This window comes from Mastomys coucha, unplaced genomic scaffold, assembly GCF_008632895.1.
Source record: "Mastomys coucha isolate ucsf_1 unplaced genomic scaffold, UCSF_Mcou_1 pScaffold15, whole genome shotgun sequence".
Lineage (NCBI taxonomy): Eukaryota > Metazoa > Chordata > Mammalia > Rodentia > Muridae > Mastomys > Mastomys coucha.
The window spans coordinates 139,422,852-139,447,993 of NW_022196897.1; the positions used below are offsets into that span (position 1 = coordinate 139,422,852).

A 25,142-nucleotide genomic window follows, 5' to 3' on the forward strand; every position below is an offset into this window, starting at 1 on the left:
GAGAGGGAGAGGGGGAGAGGGAGAGGGAAAGAGGGAGAGGGAGAGGGAGAGAGGGACAGGGAGAGGGAAAGAGGGAGAGAGGGAGAGGGAAAGGGAGAGAGGGAGAGGGAGAGGGAGAGGGAGAGGGAAGTGGTGGTGGGATGTACCAGACAAGCAGTCAGGGTCACCTTGGATTTCATTCCAAGAGCTTAGGGAAGAATGGGAGAGTATCACCATGCCATCCAATTGCTGTCCCTAGAGACTGCCCAGCTTCTGTTTGGCAGGCCAGAGGGGCTGGGCGTGGTTCTGGTGGGCGTGGCCCTGGTGGGCGAGGCTCCAAGCAGATGAAACTGACTGCACACAGCTTTGCTGGGTGAGGACAGAAGGTGGCCAGACCTTTACTAACTAGTGAAGCTGTTGAATACTGAGAAGCCCTTGGACAGGCAGGAGGGCAGGAGAGCGAGACAGGGCGGCCTCCTGTTTTCTGACTCAAAGCCACCCTTCCCTATAGCTGCATCTTCCCAGGAAGAGACCAGCACACTTCATTTAACGAAACCCCAAAGAACCCGACCAGACACATTTTGCCGAGGGCCTAGAATTGAAACGCTGGCCACGTTCTGTGTCTCAGAAAATGGCCGCGTTGCTGAGCAACGAAAGAGTTATCCAGTACCTTCGTAGACTCTCACGTAGAGATTAGGTGGGCACTGGGGCCAGCCCATCTCCGTGTGAGTACCTTCTGTAAGTAGCTTCCCGACCTTGGGCACGATGCTTAGCCCCTCTGGGCTTCTGTGTCCTCAAGTGTATATCAGAACGTTAGTAATGCCTACAGCTTGTAGCTCTTGGGAATAGGAACAGAGCTAATGCCCACGGAAGTGCTTAGGTGGGGCTGGAGAGGTGGCTCCGGAGCCGAGGGAAGAGTGAGTGCACGCGGTCTGCCTCCAGACAAGTGGACTCATTCTTGCACCCATCTCAGAGGCTCACAACTACAGCTCCAGGACCTAAAGCCTCCACACAGGCACACAACCCCAACCCCAGGTACACACATATGTATATTTTAAACATCATTTTAAAAATTTGTTTGAAGGGCTGAATGAAGAAATGAACCAGCAGTTAAAGAGCACTGGCTGCTCTACCAGAAGCCCAGGTTCAATTCCCAGCACCCACATGGCAACTCACAGCTGTCTGGAACTCAGTTCCAGAGGATTTGACAACCTCACACAGACACACATGCAGGCAAAACACCAATGCACATAAGATTAAAAAATAAAATGAAATCATTTAACAGGGCAGTGGTGGTGTACAACTTTAATCTCAGCACTTGGAAGATAGAGGTAGGTGAATTTCTGTGAGTTCAAGGCCAGCCTGGTCTACAGAGTGAATTCCAGGACATCCAGGGCTACACAGAGAAACCCTGTTTTGAAAAAGAATAAATTGGGGCTGGTGAGATGGCACAGCAGGTAAGAGCACCGACTGCTCTTCCAAAGGTCCTGAGTTTAAATCCTAGCAACCACATGATGGTTCACGGCCATCTGTAATGAGATCTGACGCCCTCTTCTGGTGCATCTGAAGACAGCTACAATGTGCTTATGTATAATAATAAATAAATCTTTTAAAAAAGAGAGAAAGAATAAATTGTTTGAGCACATAGAAAGCACTGATATATGAAAATGTCAGTTTAAACTCACACTTTTTTTTTTGGTAAAAAGTTGACCTCTGACCCTTCACACACAAATAAAATGTAACATGTTAGTTAATGAATTAATGTGTTTATTTATTTATTTTAAGGCAGGTTTTCACTATGTAGCTCTGGCTATCCTGGAACTCACTATGGAGACCACACTGGCCTCATGTGTGTGTGTGTGTGTGTGTGTGTGTGTGTGTGTGTGTGTGTGCATTTGTTTTTGTTTGTTTGTTTGTTTGTTTTGTTTTGTTTTTGGAGACAGGGTTTCTCTGTGTTGCCCTGGCTGTCCTGGAACTCACTCTGTAGACCAGGTTGGCCACGAACTCAGAAATTCACCTACCTCTGCCTCCCAAGTGCTGGGATTAAAGGCATGCGCCACCATCTCCCGGCCAAAGGCATGTAGTTCAAAAACAAAAACCAAACCAAACCAAAACCCGAAGCACTTGGGCAAAAGAGGCAGAACTAGGTGGATCTCTATGTCCAGGGTGGTCTACATGGTGAGTATCAAGCCAGTCAGGGCTACACAGTGAGACCTTGTCTCAAAGAACGAACAAGCAAGCAGATGCAACCATCTTTTGAAAGACTCGATATAATCTACCTAGCAGAGCAATGCTGTGTTGGGGGCCCTGTCTTGGAAATGCACAGGTGGTTTCATGCTCTTGGACTTAATAGTTTGATGCTTGGGGCTGGAGAAAGACTAATCCACTGCCTAACTGGGAAAGAGCAAATCCCAAAACATTCAGCATTTAGAAACCACCTGGAGGCGCTAGTGGGCCAGGGGCCAGCCATGCTAGCTCCAAATGCTTGGAATTAGATGACAAAAACAAATAGTATCCAGCCCTTTCAAAACAATGGTCCAGCTGCTTGCTTGTTTGATTCCTTCCTTCCTTCCTTCCTTCCTTCCTTCTTTCCTTCCTTCCTTCCTTCCTTCCTTCCTTCCTTCCTTCCTCTTCCTTCCTTTTTCTCTTTCTTCCTTCCTTTTTCTCTTTCTTTCTTTGTTTCTTTCTTCCTTTTGAGACAGGGTCTGAGCATGTCACCCTGGAACTCTATGTAGACCAGGCTGGCTGCCTCTACCTCCTATATACTACCTTTTATTTCTTTATTAACTGTGTGTGTGTGTGTGTGTGTGTGTGTGTGTGTGTGTGTGTGTGTGTAGGGTGGTGGAGGCAGGGTCTCATGTAGCCCATAAGCTGGCCTGAAGTCACTGTGTAGGCAAGGGTAGATTCCACTTCTTGAATGCTTGCTTGTATTAAAGGCATGTATGTATCACTGTGCCTAGCCCCTTTTCCTTTTGAGACGGGGCCTTGTTGCGTATCTTAGAATGGCCTCAGACCTATGGCAACCCTCTTGCCTCAGCCTCCGGAGTGCTGGGATTCTAAGCATGTTACTACCATACCCAGCTTAAAGTCTCAAACTTTGTGTCTATCCGTGTAGGTACACATGTGTACAAATGTGTGCAGAAGCCAGAGGTTAATATGGGGTGTCTTCTTAACTCCACCTTATTTTTTTTGAGACAGGATCTTTCATTGAGCCCAGAGCTAACTGATTCACAAGACAAGCTGCCTACAGAGCTTCAGGTATTCCCTTGGTTTCTGCTTGCCCAGTGATAGGCTTGTAAGGGCATGTCTGTCACCAATGCTGCCGGGCTTAGCTTCTTTATTTTTTAAATGTGGGTGCTAGGGATGCAGACTTGGACCTTTGCTCTTGTGAGACACATATTTTTATCTACTACTTCATCTTCTCAGGCCAAACTAGCTATTTTTCTAGGGGCATCTCTGTGTCTTCTGCCACTCAGGTCCAGGACCCACCTAGATGACCTCGCTTCTTTCTACATACACACCAGAGTTCACACACGTGTAAGTCCTTATATACATGGACAGCAGGGAGCCAGGGCAGCAAGAACACAGTGATAAGGCTCCAGAAAGACCCATCCTTGTGATGAGCCAGATGCCCAAGGTACTAGTATGCTCCCTGTTGTCTGCAACCATTCCAAAGTCCAGGGGAAAGCTGGATGTGGTGGCACACACTTTAATCCCAGCACTCAAAAGGCAGAGGCAGACAGAGCTCTATGAGCTTAAGGCCAGCTTGGTCTACAGAACAAGTAACAAGATCTAGGTCAACCAAGGTTATATAGCAAGATCCTGTCTTACTGATGTAGGAATGAGATATGTTCACAGTGGGTGGGACCCTGAGTCACAGCTAAGAGACAGATGAGACCCTCAGGACATCTACTCATTCACTCATTCGATAAATATTTATTCAAGTCAGGCATGGAGATTTATTCCAGTACTGGGGAGGCTGAAGGAAGAGGATTGCTGTGACTTTGGGGTCAGCCTAGGCTATGGAATGAATTTTAGAGTACGCTGAGCTATAGATTGAGACACTGACTCAAAAAGCAAATTTAAGCAGGTGGTGGTGGTGGTGCGCGCCTTTACTCCCAGCAATTGCAAGGCAGAGGCAGGTGGATCTCCGAGTTCAAGGCCAGCCTGGTCTAAAGACTGAATTCGTGGACTGCCAGGGCTATACAAGGAAACCTTGTCTCAAAAGACAACATGCAAACAAACAAAACCAAAAACAATGACAAGAAAATCAAAGCTAGAATGACAGTGTTGTATGCCTATAAACTCAGTGTTGGAGGACCGGAAGCGTTCAAGGTCTTACTTGGCTCTTGTTCCAAAGCCAGCTTGGGTTACATGAGAGCCTGGCTCTAAATGAAAACACCAAGTTCTGTGCTGGGAGAAGATGATAAAAGGGGATAAAGCCCTAGGACATAGCCATAGCTGGGTGTGAGATGAGACAGACAAGCAGCCAGGGAAGACCTCTTAGAGAAAAGGACAGTGGTGCTGAGCTATGACAGTGAGGAGGAATTTGCCTGGGGACTGGGGCACACAGAAGGTCAGAGCAGAGCTGAAGTACTGAAGCCACAGAGAGGAGGACCGGACACCACACAACCGGAAGCCGCAGGTTCCTCCCAGGACTACCTAACAGAGAAACCGAGGCACAGAGGCAGGCTAGGACATGACCCTGCAATAGTCTGCCAGAGTCTGCTGTCCTAACTGCCACTCAGGCCAGGCACTCAGCTCTTTGTCTCCATGGTCTGTCTTTATTTGCATGGGCTGGGTAAGTCCAGTGCACACCCTGGGCCGGGACTCTGACACATGGGAGGCCCAGTGAGCACCAGGGGTCACTAACAAGTACTCTCTAATTGGCTTCGGATAAACTGGCTCCTAGTTTCTCTCAATCAGAGCACAGTACCCCAAAACAAACCTCCAAACACTGATGAAGCCAGCAGCCCCTGTAGCTCCTTCAAACACACTGCTTCTTCCGATCCTCACTGCTCTCGTGCCGAGAGTCACCTTCTGCAAACATCGGCCTAGGCAGCATTGAGAGCATCACATGCTTCCAAAGAGCCGTGAGCCCAGGCCCTCATAACCTCTGCATGGTAGCAAAGGCCATTCTGAACAATCTAGCTAGGGAGCCAACTCAGCTCAGCCTTCCAAGACACAAGCTTGTAGGGCAGTGTGTCAAATGTCCTTGGCAAACCCAGACGCTGTTGCTTGCCAGCTTTCCAGTCTACCTGACAGTGCCATACGCCTGTATACAGCAACTACATGCCAAGCACTGCCCAGGGTAAGGAACCAAGCCCAGCCTGAGAAGGCGTGGGAGACGGTGCTGGGGCCTCCAGGCTTGGTTTATCAGCTCTCACAGAGGGCAGAAACCACACGGTCAGGAAGTGGCAGGTGTGAGGAGAAGAGGAAGTATAGAGGCTGGAGCCACCCGCTCTTCCCCGTGCCCTGGTGACATCCCTGCCTCTTCTGGTGTCCGGGGCTTCTGAAGTGACCATGGCACCAGACTCTTTCAAGGATGAACCTGAGACAAAAGGGAACAGAGAGCAACCTTGGGTTCAGTCACTCGGACCATAAAAATAGGGGCCCACAGAAAGGTAGGGAGAGGGACCTCTCACTTTTCCTGTCCCTCCTCGGAGAAGATCAGTTCTTTTCACAAGAAATGGGTGTCAGCTGTGGGGCTTGATAGACCCAGACTCGAGGAAATGGAATGTCTAGTTAGGGAGACAGGCATGTTGAAGAATTAAGTACAGGAACAGAAGTCCCCACCAGAGCACTGTGGGTGAAACAAAGAGATGACAACCTCCATCAGGAGGTCAGTATCTTTCACAATGCAAAGGAGGCTGAACAGGGGAAAATGCAGTGACACCAGCTGCCACCCCAGGCATGCTGGCTGGCTGTCCAGGAGGGCAGCTGACTATGTGTCCCAGTAGACACACGTGCTTCCCCAGACTCACCCCTCCAGCATAGGTATACACTCATGGAAGCATTCAGCCCTGCCTGGCTCCTGGCCAGTATGAGTAGGGCTGGAGAGAAGAGGAGTTGGCACACTGATTTAGAGGGAATCCCCAAGGAAAGACTGGGGCCAGTGGCCAGGCCTATGTATTTTTTTAGGTCGGTTGGTCTGTCTGTCTGTCTGCCTGTCCATCTGTCCGTCCATCCATCGATCCATCTATCTATCTATCTATCTATCTATCTATCTATCTATCTATCTACCTATCTATCTAATCTGTCTATCTACCTATCATCTATTTTTTGAGACAGGATCTCATGTTGCCTGAATTGGCCTCAGATTTGCAAAGCTAGCCTTGAATTCCCAATCCTCTTCTCTACACCTCCCAAGGGCCAGGATTACAGGCACGCACCACTACTGCCACTTCTGGAACCTTTAATCTTGCTTTTCTGTCCCTTGGCTGGCAGGACAGGGCTCTTTCCAGAGACTTGGCACAAAATTCCAGGGTTTGGCCTGCTGACAAGGCAGTGGGAGGAGGCCTGCACCAGAGGCTCCTCAGAACTTGAGGTCTTGCAGCCACAGCCTCCTCCCCACTCCACTCTAGTTTCCCAGAATTCATCAGCACAGCTGACCTCTAGAGAGTCCTGGAGCCTAGTGACCCGGGCCATAATGAGTCTCAGAGCCAGTGGGCATCATCACCTCAGGAGCCCCTAAGGTCTTTGTCTCTGTTCTCTGAGGCCTGTGTAGGGGAGCAGTAGCAAAGCTAAGCAGGGGCTGGGCTTCCTGGGCTCATCTCAGCGCCCTTTACGGAGCCCATAGAGGCCCACAGAGTGAATGAAGGGTAGACTGAGGAAAGAGCCCAGCAGGTCAGACACTTCTGTCAAGTAGGTGGCCGACCTTCTCAAAGCTTCATGAACTCATGCAGAAGGAAAGACCCCTGACACTAGCAGGGCAGGGACTTCCGTAGCCCTGACTCCCCTTAGCTGTCTCTCTCTCTTTACTTGAGACAGGGACTTATGGAGCCCAGGCTGGCCTCAAATTCATTGTAGCTGAGGCAGTCTTAAATCCCTGATTTTCCTGCACCCTGCCTTCTCTCCTTCCGAGTGGTAGGATGACGGGCACATGATACCATGGCTGGTTTCTTTTTATTTTATTTTTTTTTTGTTTGTTTGTTTTTAAGACAGTTTCACTTTGTTACTTTGACAGGTTTGGACCGGTCTATGTATTCTTTTGTTTGCTTGTTTGTTTGTTTGTTTTTCGAGACAGGGTTTCTCTGTGTAGCCCTGGCTGTCCTGGAACTCACGATGTAGACCAGGCTGGCCTCAAACTCAGAAATCCACCTGCCTCTGCCTCCCAAGTGCTGGGATTAAAGGTGTGCACCACCACTGCCCGGCTGGAGCACTCTATGTAGAGCAAGCTAGACTCAAGCTCAGAGATCCACCTCCCTCTGTCTCCCAAGTGCTCAGACTGAGGTATTCCGCTACACCAGCTTGGCTTTTGTTTTGTTTTTTTGAGATAGTGTCTCACACTACGGATCCTATAACCCTGGCTGGCCTGGAATTCACTAAGTGCCCCTCCTGCCTCTACTTCTTGCATGCTGAGATGATGGGTTTGAGCCACCATGATCTGCTCTGCCCAGGCTTTGAGATGGGCCTGAAAAACCCTCTCACTGGAGCCAAAAGCAAGGGGTTTCTCCCAGGAATTTCTCTGAACCTAAGGAAAATTCCTAGATTTGGTGCTAAAATGATCTGGGGGAGGATCTGGGGCTGGTACGTGGGTGGAGAAGGCAGAATCCTTCCCTATCTCTCCCTCCTGCTTTCCATGGGAGCTCTGCCCTCACCCTGCTCCCACCCTGCATTCTGCTTCTAGGCCTGGCTACAGAGGCCGTTGTGGAAAAGCATTACTCCCAGGACACCTCTGCTGGAGGCACGGCAGGCTCCAGGCAGGCAGCGGTGCTGAAAGCTGCTGACAGCGGCCTCCTAAGAAGGAGGGAGCCCAGAGCCCCAGTGGGTCTGCTCCTCCCCCACTGCCACCATAAGCTAAGAAAGGCTGGGAGGAGAAAAACTGCCAAAGACCACCAGTGTCCCCAACCAACCGCATAGCTCTGAGCTGCACAGGCCTTTCCGTCTCTGGAGCCAGCTGCCCCAGGCAGATTAGGCTCCGGAAAAGAGGCCTGCTCCCCAGCCTAGCAACTCTGGCTGAGTCTGAGTCAGTCCTGTCAGGAAATCATTCATAAAAAATGACACCTTCGCAAAGCCCTGTGTCCTTGGCCACACAGCCTCAGGGCCCAAGCCCAGGTCTCCAGCTCCCCCAGAACTCCTCTTTTTCCTCCTCCTGAAGAGAGCGTGTGAAGTAAGGCCAGCTCAGCCCAGTAAATTAATGCTGGCTGACCATCCACCCTGGGGACAGAGTGGAGTAAAGAATGACTTCGCTCAATTATGAACATACGAGCAAATGTCATTGACAGCTTCCAAAGGCTTCTGGCGCCATATGGCGGTGGGCACTTACTTATTTAATGTGTGGACATCTAGAGTCAAGTCTCCTAGGACTCTACCTGGGCCCAGCTTGGCACATAAAACTGGGCCACTCTACCTAAAAGGAAAACAGATCCGTGGACGGGAAATGACCGACTAGTCCTAGGTCATCAGAGACTTCCAAAGGTAGATAGCATAACTGGAGCCTGGCAACTAACCCCACAAGGAAGAATTAAGCTTTTAATCTCTATCTGTCTCCCGCTGACTTCTGTCCCATTACTCTTGTTTTCTCTTCCCCTACCCTGGCCCTTTGTTTCCTAAAGATACAAAGTATGCGCTGGCCTCAGGGCCTTTGCAGGTACCATTCCTCTGTGCCACATTCCTAGGTTAGGCTTCTTATCATCCTACTCTCTTTCCTCATTCCCCAGCTCCCCCTGCCTAGAGCCCACACCTAGTGCTACATTCCTGTAACTCCAGCTATTTAGGAGGTCAAGGAATGCCTAAGTAGGCTACAGAGTGAGTTTAAGACCAGTCTGGGCAACTCAGTGAGACAATATCTCAAAAGAAATAGTAAGCTGCTGGGGAGTCGGCTCAGGAAGAGTACATGTTTTGTTTTGCAAGCATGAGGACCTGAGTTCAAGTCCCTAGCATCCGTGTTAAAAACTGGACATGACTGCACACCTATAACTCTAGCTTAGTGGGAGACATAAACAGGAGGATCACTTAGGGCTTGCTGGCTGCAAGCTCAGCTCCAGGTTCAGGAAGAGAGCCTGTCTCAAAATAATAAAATGGAGATGACGGAACAGAACACCTGACGTCCTCATCTGACCTCCACATGCACAAGCACATGTAGCCGCACACAGGGGAACATATACCATATGCATATACACTACACATACAAAACACACAAACGAAATTCTCCAAATGAAATGTTAGGTCTGGGGGACGGGTAGAGTGTTCACACGGCAGATACAAAGGCATGTGGGTGACACACCAACGCTCCTATGTTAAGATAGGAGTAGGAACAAGAGGCTCACAGAGCAGGGAGCCTGGCTATCATCTGCAGTGGCAAACAGCAGGAGACAGCCTCTCCAACAAAGTAGAAGATGGGGGCCAACCTCCTAGGTGGTTCTCTGACCTCAGTAAGCTCAGCAGGGAAATCTGCCTGCCTGCCACTCAGTCAGTCACACATGTGAGGACATCTGGACACATATGCACTCCTACACATACTTCGGCGTCTCACACACACAGAGTAGAGAGTCAATAAGTGAAGGGCTGGGGTGCAAACAAATGGTAAAGCACTGGCCTAGCATGAGGCCCGAGGTACTCAGAAAAACAGGTCCGTTCCAGTTACCCGTATGGTTACTTATTGACACAGTCCACCATTTCCCTGGGTAGAGTGAGCCCACCAAGTTGATATTATCTACCATGGTGCCCCAAAGGCCTGGCACAACCAGAGGCCCTAAAGCCGGCACTCAAGTCCCTGTATCTTCTTTTGTGTGTGTGTGACAGGGTTTCACTCTATTGACCAGGGTGGCCTGGAACTCACAGGCAAATCACAGAGATTTGCTTGTCTCTGCTTCCCAAGTAGTGGATTAAATGCATGCACTACCATGCTCGGCTGTGTCATCTGAGTGTGTCTTCAACTTAACGCTTTGAATGACCAGAACATCTCTCCTTCATTAGGGAGTGAAGCCTGGGTTCTATCCCTAGCATTGCAAAAATGAGACAGATAGGCAAGCAGGCAGGCAGGCAGGCAGGCAGATACAAAGTCCCCTCTCCAAGCCCACTCCTGATTCAGGCAGAGCTGATAGAACCAATGCTGTTTCAAATCCTCTCTAGGTGACTGCATTGTACAGGTTAAGAACCACTGGCTCCACCAGATGGTGGTGGCGCATGCCTTTAATTGCAGCACTTGGGAGACAGAGGCAGGTGGATTTCTGAGTTCGAGGCCAGCCTGGTCTAGAATGAGTTCTAGGACAGCCAGGGCTACATAGAGAAACCCTGTCTGGGGGTAGGGGAGGAAGAACCACTGGCTCAGGGCTGGAGAGATGGCTCAGCGGTTAAGAGCACCAACTGCAGCCGGGCAGTAGTGGCACACGCCTTTAATCCTAGCACTTGGGAGGCAGAGGCAGGCAGATTTCTGAGTTCGAGGCCAGCCTGGGCTACACAGTGAGTTCCAGGACAGCCAGGGCTATACAGAGAAACCCTGTCTTGAAAAAAAACCCCAAACTCCATCTTCCCCCCACCTCCCGGCAAAAAATGAAAACAAGGGGCTGGAGAGATGGCCCAGAGGTTAAGAGCACTGACTGCTCTTTCAGGTCCTGAGTTCAATTCCCAGTGACCGGTTGGTGGCTCACAACCATCTGTAATGGGATCTGATGACCTCTTCTGGGGTGTCTGAAGACAGCCACAGTGTACTCATAGACATAAAATAGATAAATATATTTTTAAATTTAAATAAATAAGTAAATAAGTCTTGGAAGGAAGAAAGAAAAGAAAGAAAGAAAGGAAGGAAGGAAGAAAACCAAACCAAACCTTCCCAAACCTACCCAGCTTTGAGCTGGCGAGATGGCTCAGCTGGTAAAAGCACTGACTGCTCTTCCAAAGGTCCTGAGTTCAGATCCCAGCAACCACATGGTGGCTCATAACCACCCCTAATGAGATCTAACACTCTCTTCTGGTGTGTCTGAAGACAGCTACAGTGAATTACATGGGAGCGAGTGGGTCTGGCAGAGGTCCTGAGTTCAATTCTCAGCAGCCACACACATGATAGCTCATGGCCATCTTTACAGCTACAGTGTACTCATACACATAAAATAAAATAAAAATAAATCTTTTAAAAAAACCAAAACTTTCTTTCTTCTTCTTCTTTTTTTTTTTTTTGTTTGTTTTGTTTTTTTGAGACAGGGTTTCTCTATGTAACCCTGGCTGTCCTGGAATTCACTCTGTAGACCAGGCTGGCCTCGAACTCAGAAATCTGCCTGCCTCTGCCTCCTAAGTGCTGAGATTATAGGCATGTGCCACCACTGCCTGGCCTAAACTTTTAAATATAAAACATTCAATGCAGGTCCAGAATTAAGAATCACCCAATATATTTCTCCAATAAAGCATAAACAAGACAAAAATAATAAGAAGAATCATCCACAAAGTGCTGGTAATCATTTTTACTTAGAACACCAGTGTCTACTGGATCATATATAGTGGAAGCCTTCTGGAGGGAGCAGATATTTATGCTGCTGAAGATGAAGACAAAGGAGGGCTATGGGAACTATATCCATAAAGCATAGAAGTATGGTGCTAGGGAGATAACCAGAGGACTGAAGCTGGGATCCCCAGTGCATATATAAATTGCTGGGCATGGTGCTGCACACCTTTAATTTCAGTGTTGAGGAGGCAGAGACAGGAAGATCCCCAGGGCTTGTGGGCTGTCAATCTAGCTGAATCAGTGAGGTCTGGGTTTAGTGAGAGACACTGCCTCAAACAAACAAACACAAAAAAGGAAAGGAAGGAAGGAAGGAAGGGAGGAAGGTAGATAGATAGATAGATAGATAGATAGATAGATAGATAGATAGATAGGTATGCAGGCAGGCAGGCAGGCAGGCAGACGGATGGTTGGAGGGATGGATGGGTGGGTGGATGGATGGATGGATAGATAGATAGATAGATAGATAGATAGATAGATAGATAGGTAGGTAGGTAGGTAGGTAGGTAGGTAGGTAGGTAGGTAGATAGGCAGGCAGAAACTTGTGACAGTGTAGGGAAGAGACTCAGTAGTTAAAGCTCTTGCCTCAAAAGCTTCAAGAGTAAGCTGGGCAGTGGTGGTGCACACCTATGATCCCAGCACTTGGGAGGCAGAGGCAGGCAGATTTCTGAGTTTGAGGCCAGCCTGGGCTACAGAGGGAGTTCCAGGACAGCCAGGGCTTCACAGAGAAATCCTGTCTCGAAAAACCGGAAAACAAAACAAAACAAAAGAACAACAACAACAAAAACTCACACGCAAAATAAAAATAAACAGCTGAGCTGTGATGGCACACTCCTTTAATCCTAGCACTTGGGAGGCTGAGGCAGGTGGATCTCTGTAAGTTTGAGGTCAGCCTAGTCTATACAGCGAGTTCTAGGACAATCAGGGATATAGAGAGACCCAGTCTAATATATATATTATATGTAACAGTCATATATATATATATATATAAACAAAATCTTTAATAAGACACTGGAAGTCTACTAAGCCTACATTTGACCTATGCACTGTACACACACACACACACACACACACACACACACACACCACTGTTCAAAATGTCTTTAGAGATCATCTGAATGAATTCTTGTTTACTGCTTGCTTGGTTGGTTTTTAAAACAGTCAGGTAGCCCAGGCTGGTCTGGAACTTTATATGTAGTCAAGGGTAGCCTTGGATTCCTGCTCTTTTTATCCCACCTCCTAAGTCCTATAATCCCCGTGTTTTATCTTTGAGGGAACCAACCAGGAAAGAGGAAGAAGGGAACACCTCTATAGAGGATTTACACAGAATGGAGAGGGAAGGGCTGGGACAGAGTGGGGTCTGGGCTCCTTGCAGGGGAGCAGCCAATGCCTGAGGTTTCAAAGGACCTGGAGACTGACACACTTCCAGCATCTTGGCTGTGTTCCACTTAAAATCATTGCGCATATTTTGGGATCAGCAATCCCCACCCTTCAGCTGTCTCTGAGCTAAGCACTGGAGGAAGCCCAGGGACATTGTCTAGGAAATTCATTTGCACTTACCTCTCTTCAGGAGTTGCTTTGCAACGGCTCTTTGAAGTGAAAGCAGCCTTATTTCATAAGCCTCTGTAAGCCCTTATTTAGTCACCAGCAGGTACTGGGCCTCCCAGAGGCCCCAGGCAGCTTCCTGTCTCCCTCCACGCACAGGTCATGGGAAGGGAGAGTACAGCTCAAAAGTGAACCCCACCACCCTTGCCCCCCGCACCTGTCAGGACAACTCACTCTGACCCAGCCTGCAGAGGCCCCCAATTCTCCCATCATTCATGTCCCCTGTTCCCTAGATATCAGACCTCTGACATCACTCACAGCCTGTCTACCAGGATTGATGATTCCTTGTATGTTGCTCAAATTTCTCAAGCGTGATTTCAAGTTCTTCAAGGGTGGAGCCTGGTTTCTGAAGTCACTGCACTCCAGCACCCCTGAGTACCAAAGAAACCACTGGTTTATACCCCAAAACTGTAGGGAAGATCTAATAAAAATGCTGATCCCTGGGCTGGTAAGATGGCTCAGCGGGTAAGAGCACTGACTACTTTAACAAAGGTCCTGAGTTCAAACCAGAAACCACATGGTGGCTCACAACCATCCGTAATGACATCTTCTTCTGGTACATCTGAAGACAGCTACAGTGTACTTACATATAACAATAAATAAATAATTTAAAAAAAATGCGGATCACCAAAGGGACAAGCCAGCAGGTTGAGTCTGGGGTTGATGCTCAGGGCTGACAGAACTGAGCCTGGCAGGTGTGAAGGGAAGAACAGAGGGTGGAGGGGTTGGCGTGGGGGTGGGGGTGCCTGCTTCCTTAGCCCTACCCAGCAACCTAGAGCACTCTATACCCTTTGCTACTGAGTGTGAGTGGCAAAGTTGTGGTTGATTCCTCTTCTCCTGGCCTGACCATTAATTACCATCTTAATGAACAGTATGGAGAGGGGAGGGGGGATTGACTTTGCAGCCAAAGCGGAGGACAGAATTCTTACTCAGAACAAGAGAAAATGCATGTACAAATGAAAGGAGAACAGCAGGAAGGACTGCCCAGCATTGCGGCAGAATCCCTGAGGAGCAGTCTGAACATGTCATCATCAGTGTCCTACATGGAGTAGATTATACTCATAACAAAATCCCAACACAGCCAAATAACTAAAGGACACACCTTTAATACCAGCACTCAGGAGGCAGAGACAGGAGGATCTCTGAGTTTAAGGCCAGTCTGGTCTACAGAGTGAGTTCCTGGACAGTGAGAGAAACCTTGTCTTGAAAAACAAAACAAAACAAAACAAAACAAAAGACAAGGAAAAGAAAGAGAAAGCAAACAGCTGGGCAAGCCAGTAAGCAGCTAGCCTCCATGGCCTCTGCATCAGTTCCTGCTTCCAGGTTCCTGCACCTGCTTGAGTTCCTGTCCTGACTTTTTTACATGCTGAACAATGACTTAGAATTGTGCTTTTGGTCAGGGTGCTCTATCACAGCAATAGCAATCTTCCAAGACAGCTGACACATATGTGGGAATACTGCATGTACGGCTATGTACGGCTGATGCTTGTGGGGGTCGGAAGAGGCTGCCAAATTCCCTGGAACTGAGGTATGTATGATTTTAAGTTATCATGTGGGTGTTGGGAACCAAACTCATATCCTTCGAAAGAGCAGCAAGTGCTCTTAACCACTGAACTAGTGTACCAACCCCAAAGACTTAAAGAGCCCAACAGGCTATAAAAATGGCTCACAGGGTACTGTACCACGAATCCTAACAACCTGAGATCAGTTCCTGACACCTACCTGGTAGAAGGAGAGAACCAGCTTCTACAAGCTGCCTTCTGACCTCCACACGTGTCCACACACAAACCCACAATAAGTAAGTGTCAGAGAAAACAGAAGCTGGAGAGATGGCTCAGCAGGTAAAGCGTACTGACTGTTCTTGGAGAGGACCTGGGTTTCCAGCACCTACATAGCGGCTCTCAGGTACCTGTAACTCCAGTGTCAGGGGACCTGATGTTCTCTCTAAAATACTCATACAGATACAACACTGTTTCAGTTCTTTTTTTGTTCGTTTTTTATTTTTTGTTTTTTCGAGACAGGGTTTCTCTGTGTAGCTCTGGCTGTCCTGGAACTCACTCTGTAGACCAGGCTGGCCTCAAACTCAGAAATCCGCCTGCCTCTGCCTCCCAAGTGCTGGGATTAAAGGCGTGTACCACCACTGCCCGGCTCTGTTTCAGTTCTTTAAGGGTAAGACATAGGACACTGTGGATGTGGGAAAAAGAGGAGGAGAGCTGAGACATGCCAAGAGTAGGCAGGACTTCCTAAGCTGAAAACAAATTACTGCCAACAAGCCCACAGGCAGCAAGTCTCCAGAACACATAAGTAAGTAGTTCCCAGGCTAGAGAGCAGGCTTTGGGCCCAGTGTTCTATGCAGTAACTCTGAGCCAATTAATTCAGAAGTGGGGAAACTGAGATTCTAGTAGGTTGTGGCAGTTGCCTGAGGTCACAGTGAGGGGAAGATGGGCTAGGACTGGAACCCAAGCTGCTTGCCCTAAGACCCTGCCCTCCTGGTGGCTATGGCAGTGATGAAGGCCCATGTGGGTGCCAACTGTTGGAGGTACCAGGTGACCCAAGCACTTGGGAGGCAGAGGCAGGAGGATCACCACAAGCTTGAGAACAGCTTGCTCTATGTGAGTTCCACGCCAGCCGTTACTACATAATCAAACACTATAAAAAGACACAACAGGCCGGGCAGTGGTGGCGCATGCCTTTAATCCCAGCACTTGGGAGGCAGAGGCAGGCGGATTTCTGAGTTCGAGGCCAGCCTGGTCTACAGAGTGAGTTCCAGGACAGCCAGGGCTACACAGAGAAACCCTGTCTTGAAAAACCAAAAAAAAAAAAAAAAAAAAAAAAAAAAAAAAAAAACCCCAAAAAAATACACAACAGAAAGCAGCCGGGGACACACTGAGTGCAGATGGCTGCATGATGTGGCTTCTCTAACATGGACACGTTAGGAGGGGATGGGGATATTGTGATCAGAGAGGTGGGCAGGGGACACTGCCAGGGGTTGCCTTTTACCCTGGATACTGTGCAGAACCATAAACATTTGGATCTGTCAGACCTGTACAGAAGAATGCTCACAGAGAACAGGTGAGCCCATGGAAGGTCAAGACTTCATCAAGCCACCAGGAATGTTGACTCTTAGAGAACATCTGGAATGAGGCCAGTTCTAGATGGTTTGGCTTGAGGGCTCTCCTGCTTCTGGGTCCCATTCCTGAGTAAGGTAAGGTTATCACTGACCACAGGATGGCATTCCATGACCATTGGCCAGTGGCCACTCACCAGGCCTGAGCTTCCCTTTCTGTGATGGGAATGGGTTTTGATTTTGTACGTATGCGCAAGTGCACAACGTATTCCAGGATGGCCTTGAACTTGCACCAATTTTTCTGTCCTAGTGTCCCAAGTGCCAGGATTGCAGGTGTGTGCCACGACACCTGCCTTAATAGAGTGGCCCTGGCTTTAACAGTCTATGAAGCTGTGCAGTGGTGGCACACGCCTTTAATCCCAGCACTTGGGAGGCAGAGGCAGTGGATTTCTGAGTTAGAGGCCATCCTGGTCTACAGAGTGAGTTCCAGAACAGCCAGGGCTATACAGAGAAACCCTGTCAGGAAAAACAAACAAACAAACAAACAAACAAAAAAACCCAAAACCAGTCTATGAAGTGGCCTGGAGCTCTCTGCTGCTTTCTCCCGAGTGCTGAGATTTGAGGCACCACCATGCCCTGTGTGAATTCTTACATTAGATTCTCAGGGTTCTCTGAGGTCTCATCAGCATGCCTGGATGTAACTTCGAATGGTGACTCTGGTGATGATGGGAACAAAGATTCCAACAAAAAGTTTCAGGGAACCCAGGGCTTCACAGACAGACTTTGTCAAAGAACAAAGAGGAGACAGACAAGTGTAGCACTGAACATTCACCAGTAGGGCTGTCTGGCATGAGGATGGCTGGACCACGTTGATCAGCTGCTTAAATACCATTCTGGGTGGTTTTGGTGAGGGTATTTTTGAGATGGAATTAAATTTAAATTAGGCGAATTGGAGTACAGCAGACTCCCTCTGTGCTAGGAGTAGTATCATCTAATCAGCTTATTGTATTAATATTAAAAAAAAAAAAGTGACCTCCCCTGGAGCAAGAAGGAATTTGCTAGTAGTCAACCTCCGGAACGGGACTGCAGCTCTTCTCTGGGTGTTGCTGTCATCTACCCTAAGTCTTGTCAGTAATCCTGACAGCAAATCCTTTAACACAAAACAGCTCTGCTTGGCAAGACAGCGAAAAACTGTAATCTTAGCCTTTTTTTTTTGTTTGTTTTTCGAGACAGGGTTTCTCTGTGTAGCCCTGGCTGTCGTGGAACTCACTCTGTAGGCCAGGCTGGCCTTGAACTCAGAAATCCACCTGCTTCTGCCTCCCAAGTGCTGGGATTAAAGGCATGTGCCACCACGGCCTGGCATAATCTCAGCCTTTGAGAGGTGGAGGCAGAAGGATGAAGAGTTCAAGGCCATCCTCAGAGATACACAGTGAGTTCTAGGTCAGCCTATGCTATTTATACGAGACTGTCTCAAAATGGCAAAATGAAAGAAACAACCCAAGCACACACGCATGTACGCGCACACACATGCACGCACGCACACACAGTGATAGACATGTATGTACATCCTGCTGTTTCTGTTCTCTAGAGAACCCTGATGAATACTGGCATTAACCAAATACCATTATAACGCATGAACACATTACATTGCTTTACAGCCAGAAAGGGATAGAGAATCTTTTTTTGTTTTCGAGACAGGGTTTCTCTGTGTAGCCTTGGCTGTCCTGGAACTCACTCTGTAGACCAGGCTGGCCTTGAACTCAGAAATCCGCCTGCTTCTGCCTCCCAAATAAATGCTAGGATTAAAGGCGTGTGCCACCACCACCTGGCTGGGATGGAGAATCTTTATGCACTGACATGGGAAAAAAAAACAGCCCTTCAACGTAAATAAAAAGTTTGGGTATTTTTTGTTGTTCTTTTGTCTGTTTAATTTTGAGATAGGGTGTCTCTGCATAGACCTGGTTGTCTAGAGACTCCTTATATAGATCAGGCTGGTCTCAAACTCACAGAGATCTGCCTGCCTCTGCCTTGAAAGTACTGAGATTAAAGTTATAAACCATCATGGTGGACTTAGTAAAAATACTTGTAATGTGCAAAATGTGCAATTACCAAAAAACATAAAAACAAAAAAACCCCAAAACTGGTGGTGAAGATCTTTAATTCGAACCTTTAATTCCAGCAGACACTATGCTTAGGCCAGAGAACTGGATGCTTGCAGAGCATCCAGAGCATCACAGAAAGACCTTGTACCAAATAAAGAGGAGACAGACAAGTGTAGCACTGAGCATCCACCAGTAGGACACTGGTCAGATAAGTCATTGAGGGAAGCAGAGGCTGATAAAGAGAGACCTCCAAGTTAACTGGGAAAAACAAGGTCCAGGTTGGTGTGTCTCCACGCTGCTGTCTGTGTGAGGTAATACACAGAGAAGATATGCACATAGAGTCAAATGCAAGAAATCGCTCCAGAGCACAGGACAAACTGACAGATCTCCTCCAGTGAGTAGCTGGAAAAAGAGGTGGGAAGGGGCCCTCCTGTCCACTCAGAACTACTCTGCTGAGGGCAGCAGGTAAACGGCCAGGTTCCAAGCCTGATGTCCGGAGTTCTATCCCTAGGACCCACCAGGTGGAAGGAGAGTGCCCACTCCTGAAGGTTGTCTTGAGTCCACAAGGCCCCAAACACGACTCTGCCTACCCCACATAAATAAATGTAAAAACAACAAAACCTTTATGGGCTGGGAATGCGGCTGTGTGAAGTGCTTTGCTTAACATGCAGGGAGCCCTGTGTTTGGTCCCTTGTAAAGACTTGGCGTGGAGTACATGCCTAAAATGCCAGCACTCATTCCAAGGGTAAGGTAGGAGGACTGTCTGAGTTTGGGGCTACCCTGGGCTATACAGTGAGCCGAGCCATTCAGAAATGCATTGACTGTATCCTATTCAAACAAGTTACCTTTCTCTTTTTTGGGGAAGGCCCCTAGTTCTCTCATGAGATTGATTAGCTATGGTTCAAAGACAGAATTTCGAAGGACTATTTAAGAAACCAGGGTAGAGATTTATTTATTATCTTTAATTATGTGCATGTTAGTACAGGCACTCCTGGAGGCCAGAGGCATTAAATTCCCTGGAGCTGGACTTACAGAGGGTTGTGAGCTACTACAGGTGTACCATGAAAACCAAATCTAGGCCCTTTGCTTAAGCAGCCAGTGCTCTTATTTATTTATTTATTTTAATTTTTTTTGAGACAGGGTTTCTCTGTGTAGCCCTGGCTGTCCTGGAACTCACTTCGTAGACCAGGATGGCCTCGAACTCAGAACTCAGAAATCCACCTGCCTCTGCCTCCCAAGTGCTAGGCTTAAAGGCGTTCGCCACCACCGCCCGGCTATTTATTTGCTTTTAATTAATTTTTTTTTTTTTTAGTTGGAGGCCAGGCTAGTCTACAGAACAAGTTCCAGGACACCCAGGGCTATGCAGAGAAACCCTGTCTCGAAATAAATAAAGAAATAAAAAAAAAATATTTATATATATATATATATATATATATATATATATATATATATATATACATATATATATGTACACACATACACATACACACACACTAGGCATGCTTGGTGTACGGGTTAGACTACACCTGTGGGAATCAGTTTTCTGTTTCCACCATGTGCGTCCTGGGGGCTGAACTCAGGTTGTCAGGTATCAGGGTAGTTGTATTTAGCTGTTAAGCCATTTCACTGGCCCTGGTTTTATTTTTTTATTTTTTTTGAGACAAGGGGTCATGTAGCCCAGGTCAGGTTTTATGAAGTGTTGGAGAATAAAGCCAGACTTTATGCATGTTAGGCAAATACTTTCCCAACTGAGCTATGCCACACCCTGTGGCCCTTCTAAAAAAGATTTACTTCATTTGTATTGTTGTGTGTGTGTGTGTGTGTGTGTGTGTGTGTGTGTGTGTGTGAGAGAGAGAGAGAGAGAGAGAGAGAGAGAGAGAGAGAGAGAGAGAGAGAACATATGTGTATGTGCATGTCACGTGTGCATCTGCCCTTGGAGGGAAGAAGGTGTGAAGTTGGAGTTACAGGCTGCTGTGAGCTTTCAGAGGTGGATGCTGAGAACAGAGCAACCTGGGTCTTCTCAAAGAGCAGGAAGCACTCTGAACCACAGCCATCAGTCTCACCCCCCCAAGCCCCCACTGGCTGGCTTGGTCTGAGACAGGCTCTCACTTTGCTGCCCTGGCTGACCTCTAACTTTCAGTGATCTTCCTGTCTCTGCCTCCTCAGGGCCAAGGCTCGGGTGTATGCCACTACACTCAGCTCAGGTGACTCTCAAACTGTGGAAAAAAGACATTTAGAAGATTCAGAGCTTTTCATTAGAAACTGTTTCTCTCTCTTTTTTTTAAAAGTTTATTTATTTTGTGTATGTGAGTACACTGCAGCTGCCTTCAGAAACATCAGAAGAGGGCACTGGATCCCATTACAGATGGTTGTGAGCTACCATGTGGTTTCTGGGTTTGAACTCAGGACTTCTGCAGGAGCAGCCAGTGCACTTCCCCACTGAGCCATCTCTCCAGTCCCAACTGTTTCTCCTTTAATTTACCAAAAGGTGGTTCGACTTCTGGAACCAAAACAATCTAAGATGGCCTCAAAAGGCCTATCTCCTTATAACACAAAAGACAAAGAGACAAAACCAGAGATAGTCTGGCCTCAGTTCTTTCTAGAGAAGACTAAGCACAGGCTTTTACACAGAGGACTGGCAGGCAATGCCCTTCCCCCTCAGAATGAGACCACTCCTGAGCCGCAGTCCACACCTTTGGCCTCTTCCTCAGCCACAAGTACTCAACCACATGAATGAAGGAACTGAACCGTTTGTTTACTCTTGAATGGGAGGTGACAATACCCGCCTCCCAGAAGAAAGAAAGCAGTCCCAGATACGGTGGCTGTCTGGGTGTAAAGTCACCCAGGGGGCTCCCAATGGGGCTTACAGAAGAATCAGGCAGCTCCTCAAGCACTGAGACTCTTGTTTTTAGAAATACTTTGCGCGTGGCCTTGAAAGGCAGTTGGGACCCTGGAGTAGCCACTAGGGAAGAGGCAGGAGCAAGGAAACAAGAAGCAGGATCAGCTGAGGCACTCCATGCTCCCTCTGACTCTCTCCATCTCGTGCAGGAAGCTGTAGAACTGAGGCAAGGTTAATTCTGGGGAGAGAAAATTCAGTTTGAGGTTGAGTGTTTCCAACGCCACAGAGTTACCAGGAAAATCCTTTTCTACCCCAAGCCATTGTTTATTCATTTGATGGGGAGCAGACCCAGGGCCTTGGGTACCCAGTGCTCCATCTCCAGGCTGACATCTATATTCGTTGGTAATCCTAGTGGCCTTTTCTTCCTTCTTGTGGTGCTGGGAATCAAACCCAGACCTATAGCATGCTAATGGAGGTAAGGGCTCCATTGAGCGACATGCAGCTAAGAGGCTCCTGATGTATATAACCTATCAGAATAAGGAACTTACAGTCTTGACTTCAAGGGTCTCAGCTTAGTGTGTATATAATGGTGTCACACAGAAGCATGGAGGGTTTCACAGGGCATTCAGGGATGTCCACAACAAGAGTTTTTTGCCTCCAGGGGCTGGAGAGATGGCTCAGCTGTTAAGAGAACTGACTGCTCTTCCAGAGGTCCTGAGTTCAATTCCCAGCAACCACATGGTGGCTCACAACCATCTGTAATGGGATCCGATGCCCTCTTCTGGTGTGTGAGACAGCTACAGTGTACTCATATACATAAAATAAATAAATAAATCTTAAAAAAAAAACCCAACAGGCCGGGCAGTGGTTGCGCATGCCGCCTTTAATCCCAGCACTTGGGAGGCCGAGGCAGGCAGATTTATGAGTTCGAGGCCAGCCTGGTCTACAGAGTGAGTTCAGGACAGCCAGGGCTACACAGAGAAACCCTGTCTCGAAAAAACAACAACAAAAAAAACCAAAACCAAAACCAAACCAACAAACAAAAAAACCCAACAGTTTTTTGCCTCCAATCTCCTTCCATTTTACAACCTTTCACCCCCTTCTACTTGCTTTCCAACCTCCTAGTAGCCTAGCAACAGTTCTGCTCTGAGAGGAAAGGAAGTGGAGGTTGCTCCAGACCTTGGTGATAACCTTGTCTTAGAGAGATGGGCTCTGTGAGGAAGATGTCACCAGCCCAGGGGACCGAAGGAAGGAAGTGGAAAGCTACAGTTGAGACTCACCTATATACAAATTTTCAGTTTTTTTTCCTTTCTTAATCACCAACTTTAACTAAAAGGAAAGGGGGAAAAGAGAAGGTAGAGAAGATAAATAAATAAATTTAAAATTAAAATGATGGGCCAGCAAGATGGCCCAGTGGGTAGTGCTTACTACATGAGCTGGTGACCCAGGTTTGACCCCTGGGACCCACATAAAAGTGGGAGAAGAGAACCAACTCTACCAAGCTGTCCTCTGACCTCCACATCCACAATGCACCATTTCTCTCTCATACATAATAAGTAGTAATAATAATAATAATAACAATAGCAACAATAACAACATTTAAATGACAGCTGAGAAAAGAAATTCCTCCAAATCTTTTCACCTGGTTCAGTTCCAAAGCTTCCCAGGAGCTACAGCAGACTAAGCCCTCCACCCCTGAGCTACCTCTCAGCCCCATCATAGGCTTCTATCTTAGGAGTTATAGGAAGTGGACTGAATTTCCCATGTAAAAAATCCTGACGGCCCCCAGCCCTGTGAAGTAACTGAACTTTTATGACTAACACCAAAATGAGCTCATCTGAAGGCGGGCATGTTGGGGATCATATCCTTGGCTGATCACACTGTTCTGAGATGCACAGGGCACTTTAGGGGGGCAATCACTTAGGAGGATATCAAACATGTAGTGGTTTGAATGAAAATGGCTGCCACAGACTTACATATTTGAATGCTTTGTCACAGAAGTGTAACTCTTTGATAGTATTGGAAGGACTAGGAAGTTCGGCCTTGTAGGGGGTGTGCTCTCTCCCCCTCCCTCTTCCTCCTCCTCCTCCTCCTCCCTCCCTCTCTCTCTCCCTGCGGCATATAGATGAGCATGTACCATTCTCAGCCTCCTCTCCAGCACTACATCTGCCTGTACACTGCCATGATGACTGCTGCCAATACAGCTGTAAGCAAGCCCCCAGTTAAATGCTTCTTACACGAGCTGCCTTGGTCATGGTGTCTCTTCACAGCTAGAATACTGACTAGAACAAAAACCAATACAGCTTTAATTAAAACAATTTGAGGAAGTGTCTCATGAAGCCCCAACTGGCTTTGAACTTCTGATGTTTGAACCTCTTGATTGTGGGGGGGGTTACAAGCCTGTGCCACCGTGCCCAGCTTTGGATAACCTTTAACCGGGTTGAAACCCTCCCCATCGCCACTGACCACACACTTACCTGTAAAAATATGCTTCCCACTTTCTCTAATTCACTGCTTCCAGATGTCACTGTGACACACACAGAAGAGAATCCTAAATGACTGACTGAGGACTTCTTCTGAAGAGCTCAATTTAGCAGGCTGTTCTGAGCAGCCATGTTGGGGTGAACGAGAACCAGAAAGGTGGTACCAGTCTCCCCCACCCAGGCTTTCCGAAGGCCTCTCTCCAGCCCCAGGACAGCCACACAGATAGCCAGGAATGGGTCTATGTAGTTACCTCCAAACCTCCATTCCATATCAATCAGCTGGTTAACCATCAGGGTCTGACCTATGGCCCACTGTGCGAGGGTCGGGGCGTTCTGCTTCCACTAGAAGAAAAGCAAAGGCTGGCATCATCAGAGTTGGGGACCATCGTCCCTATTCCTCTGCTCCAAGCACTGCTGTGCTCAGCTTTCAACAAGAGAGAAGAAAGCAAACTAAGAGCTGCGTCCACCTGCTTGCACATATCCAAGACACGGTGGGAATACAATCTTTCAGCAGGGCATCTTGAAGCCTAACTGACTTTGAATTTTCTATGTATCTGAGTTTGGCCTTAAGCCCAACTCCCAGTGGGATTATGGGCAGGCACCACTATACCCAATTTAAATATTCTTTTTTCATCCCAAGATCTAATCCTATTGGAACAATGGCATTAATGTTTGTCAAGCCAAAGGAGAAAAATTAGGGCTGCCCTAAGCAGAGCTGGTTGGCAGCTTGCAGGTGTGTCGTTCCCGCTCGAGTAGCTAAAGGAGGTAAGAACAGGATGGTTTTGTCTTGCTCAGCATTTTTCCCCCTTTTCTTTTCAGGAAATAAAAACCAGGCTCTTAACCTTGATTACTAGAATTATACCTTTTCAGAAAAGTAAGTGGCTTTCTCTTCGCTAAGACCTATAAGAGAACAGAAGGATATTAACATAACAAAGAGCTCCCAGGCCCTCCTCCTCCACAGGCAACCCTAGATAAAGACCTACCTAGGGTCAGGAGATCAGTCCGCACCTGCTCTGCAGTGAGGCCTTTCTTCAAGGCACCTTAGAGGCAGGGGAGAAATCACAAAGTGTAAATGAGGGCAATGGTCAGTAAGAAGTATTTGCTGGATCCAAACTAAGAAAGAATACAGAAGGCAAAAGTAGCGATCTCTCTCCAATGGCTGGGGAGAAAAAGCAGCCCGGTAGCCACCGTGGGTCAGGGCGGCCGCGCACCTGCGCAGTGGGGTCCAGTGCACTCCAGGACTGGAGGACTGGAGATCCACAGCAGCCTGGCACAGGGGAAGTCTAGGACAAGGCTGAGTGCAGCTGAGCGAGGTCATCACGCCTTTAATCCTTGCACTTGGGAGGCAGAGCCAGCAGGATCTCTGAGTTGAGGCCAGCTTGATCTACAGAGAAAAACCCTGTCACGA

The 25,142-nt window shown here is 47.8% G+C and overlaps 1 protein-coding gene and 2 long non-coding RNA genes across 4 annotated transcripts in view; 1 reads left to right on the top strand and 2 right to left on the bottom strand.

Moving 5' to 3' along the window:
- Window positions 1-549, bottom strand: part of LOC116092462 — a 5,203-nt gene extending 4,654 nt beyond the window's left edge. The window contains exon 1 of the long non-coding RNA XR_004119272.1: window positions 168-549. This is a non-coding gene — a long non-coding RNA (uncharacterized LOC116092462). The remainder of the gene's footprint in view (window positions 1-167) is intronic.
- Window positions 550-643: 94 nt separating this feature from the next.
- Window positions 644-8,214, top strand: LOC116092463. Its single transcript, XR_004119273.1, has 3 exons — window positions 644-717; window positions 3,178-3,237; window positions 7,829-8,214. It is a non-coding gene; the product is annotated as an uncharacterized LOC116092463 (long non-coding RNA).
- A 12,654-nt stretch (window positions 8,215-20,868) lies between these two features.
- Window positions 20,869-25,142, bottom strand: part of Commd7 (COMM domain containing 7) — a 15,112-nt gene continuing 10,838 nt past the window's right edge. Inside the window, exons 4-9 of one of the 2 annotated variants that reach the window (XM_031372350.1) lie at window positions 24,718-24,774; window positions 24,597-24,634; window positions 23,986-24,076; window positions 23,729-23,778; window positions 22,532-22,580; window positions 20,869-21,489 (exon numbers count right to left, since the gene is read on the bottom strand). In XM_031372350.1, the coding sequence (XP_031228210.1) occupies window positions 21,413-21,489; window positions 22,532-22,580; window positions 23,729-23,778; window positions 23,986-24,076; window positions 24,597-24,634; window positions 24,718-24,774 (362 nt within the window). In that variant the 3' untranslated portion in view covers window positions 20,869-21,412. The remainder of the gene's footprint in view (window positions 21,490-22,531; window positions 22,581-23,728; window positions 23,779-23,985; window positions 24,077-24,596; window positions 24,635-24,717; window positions 24,775-25,142) is intronic. The other variant, XM_031372349.1, reaches the window with a different exon arrangement.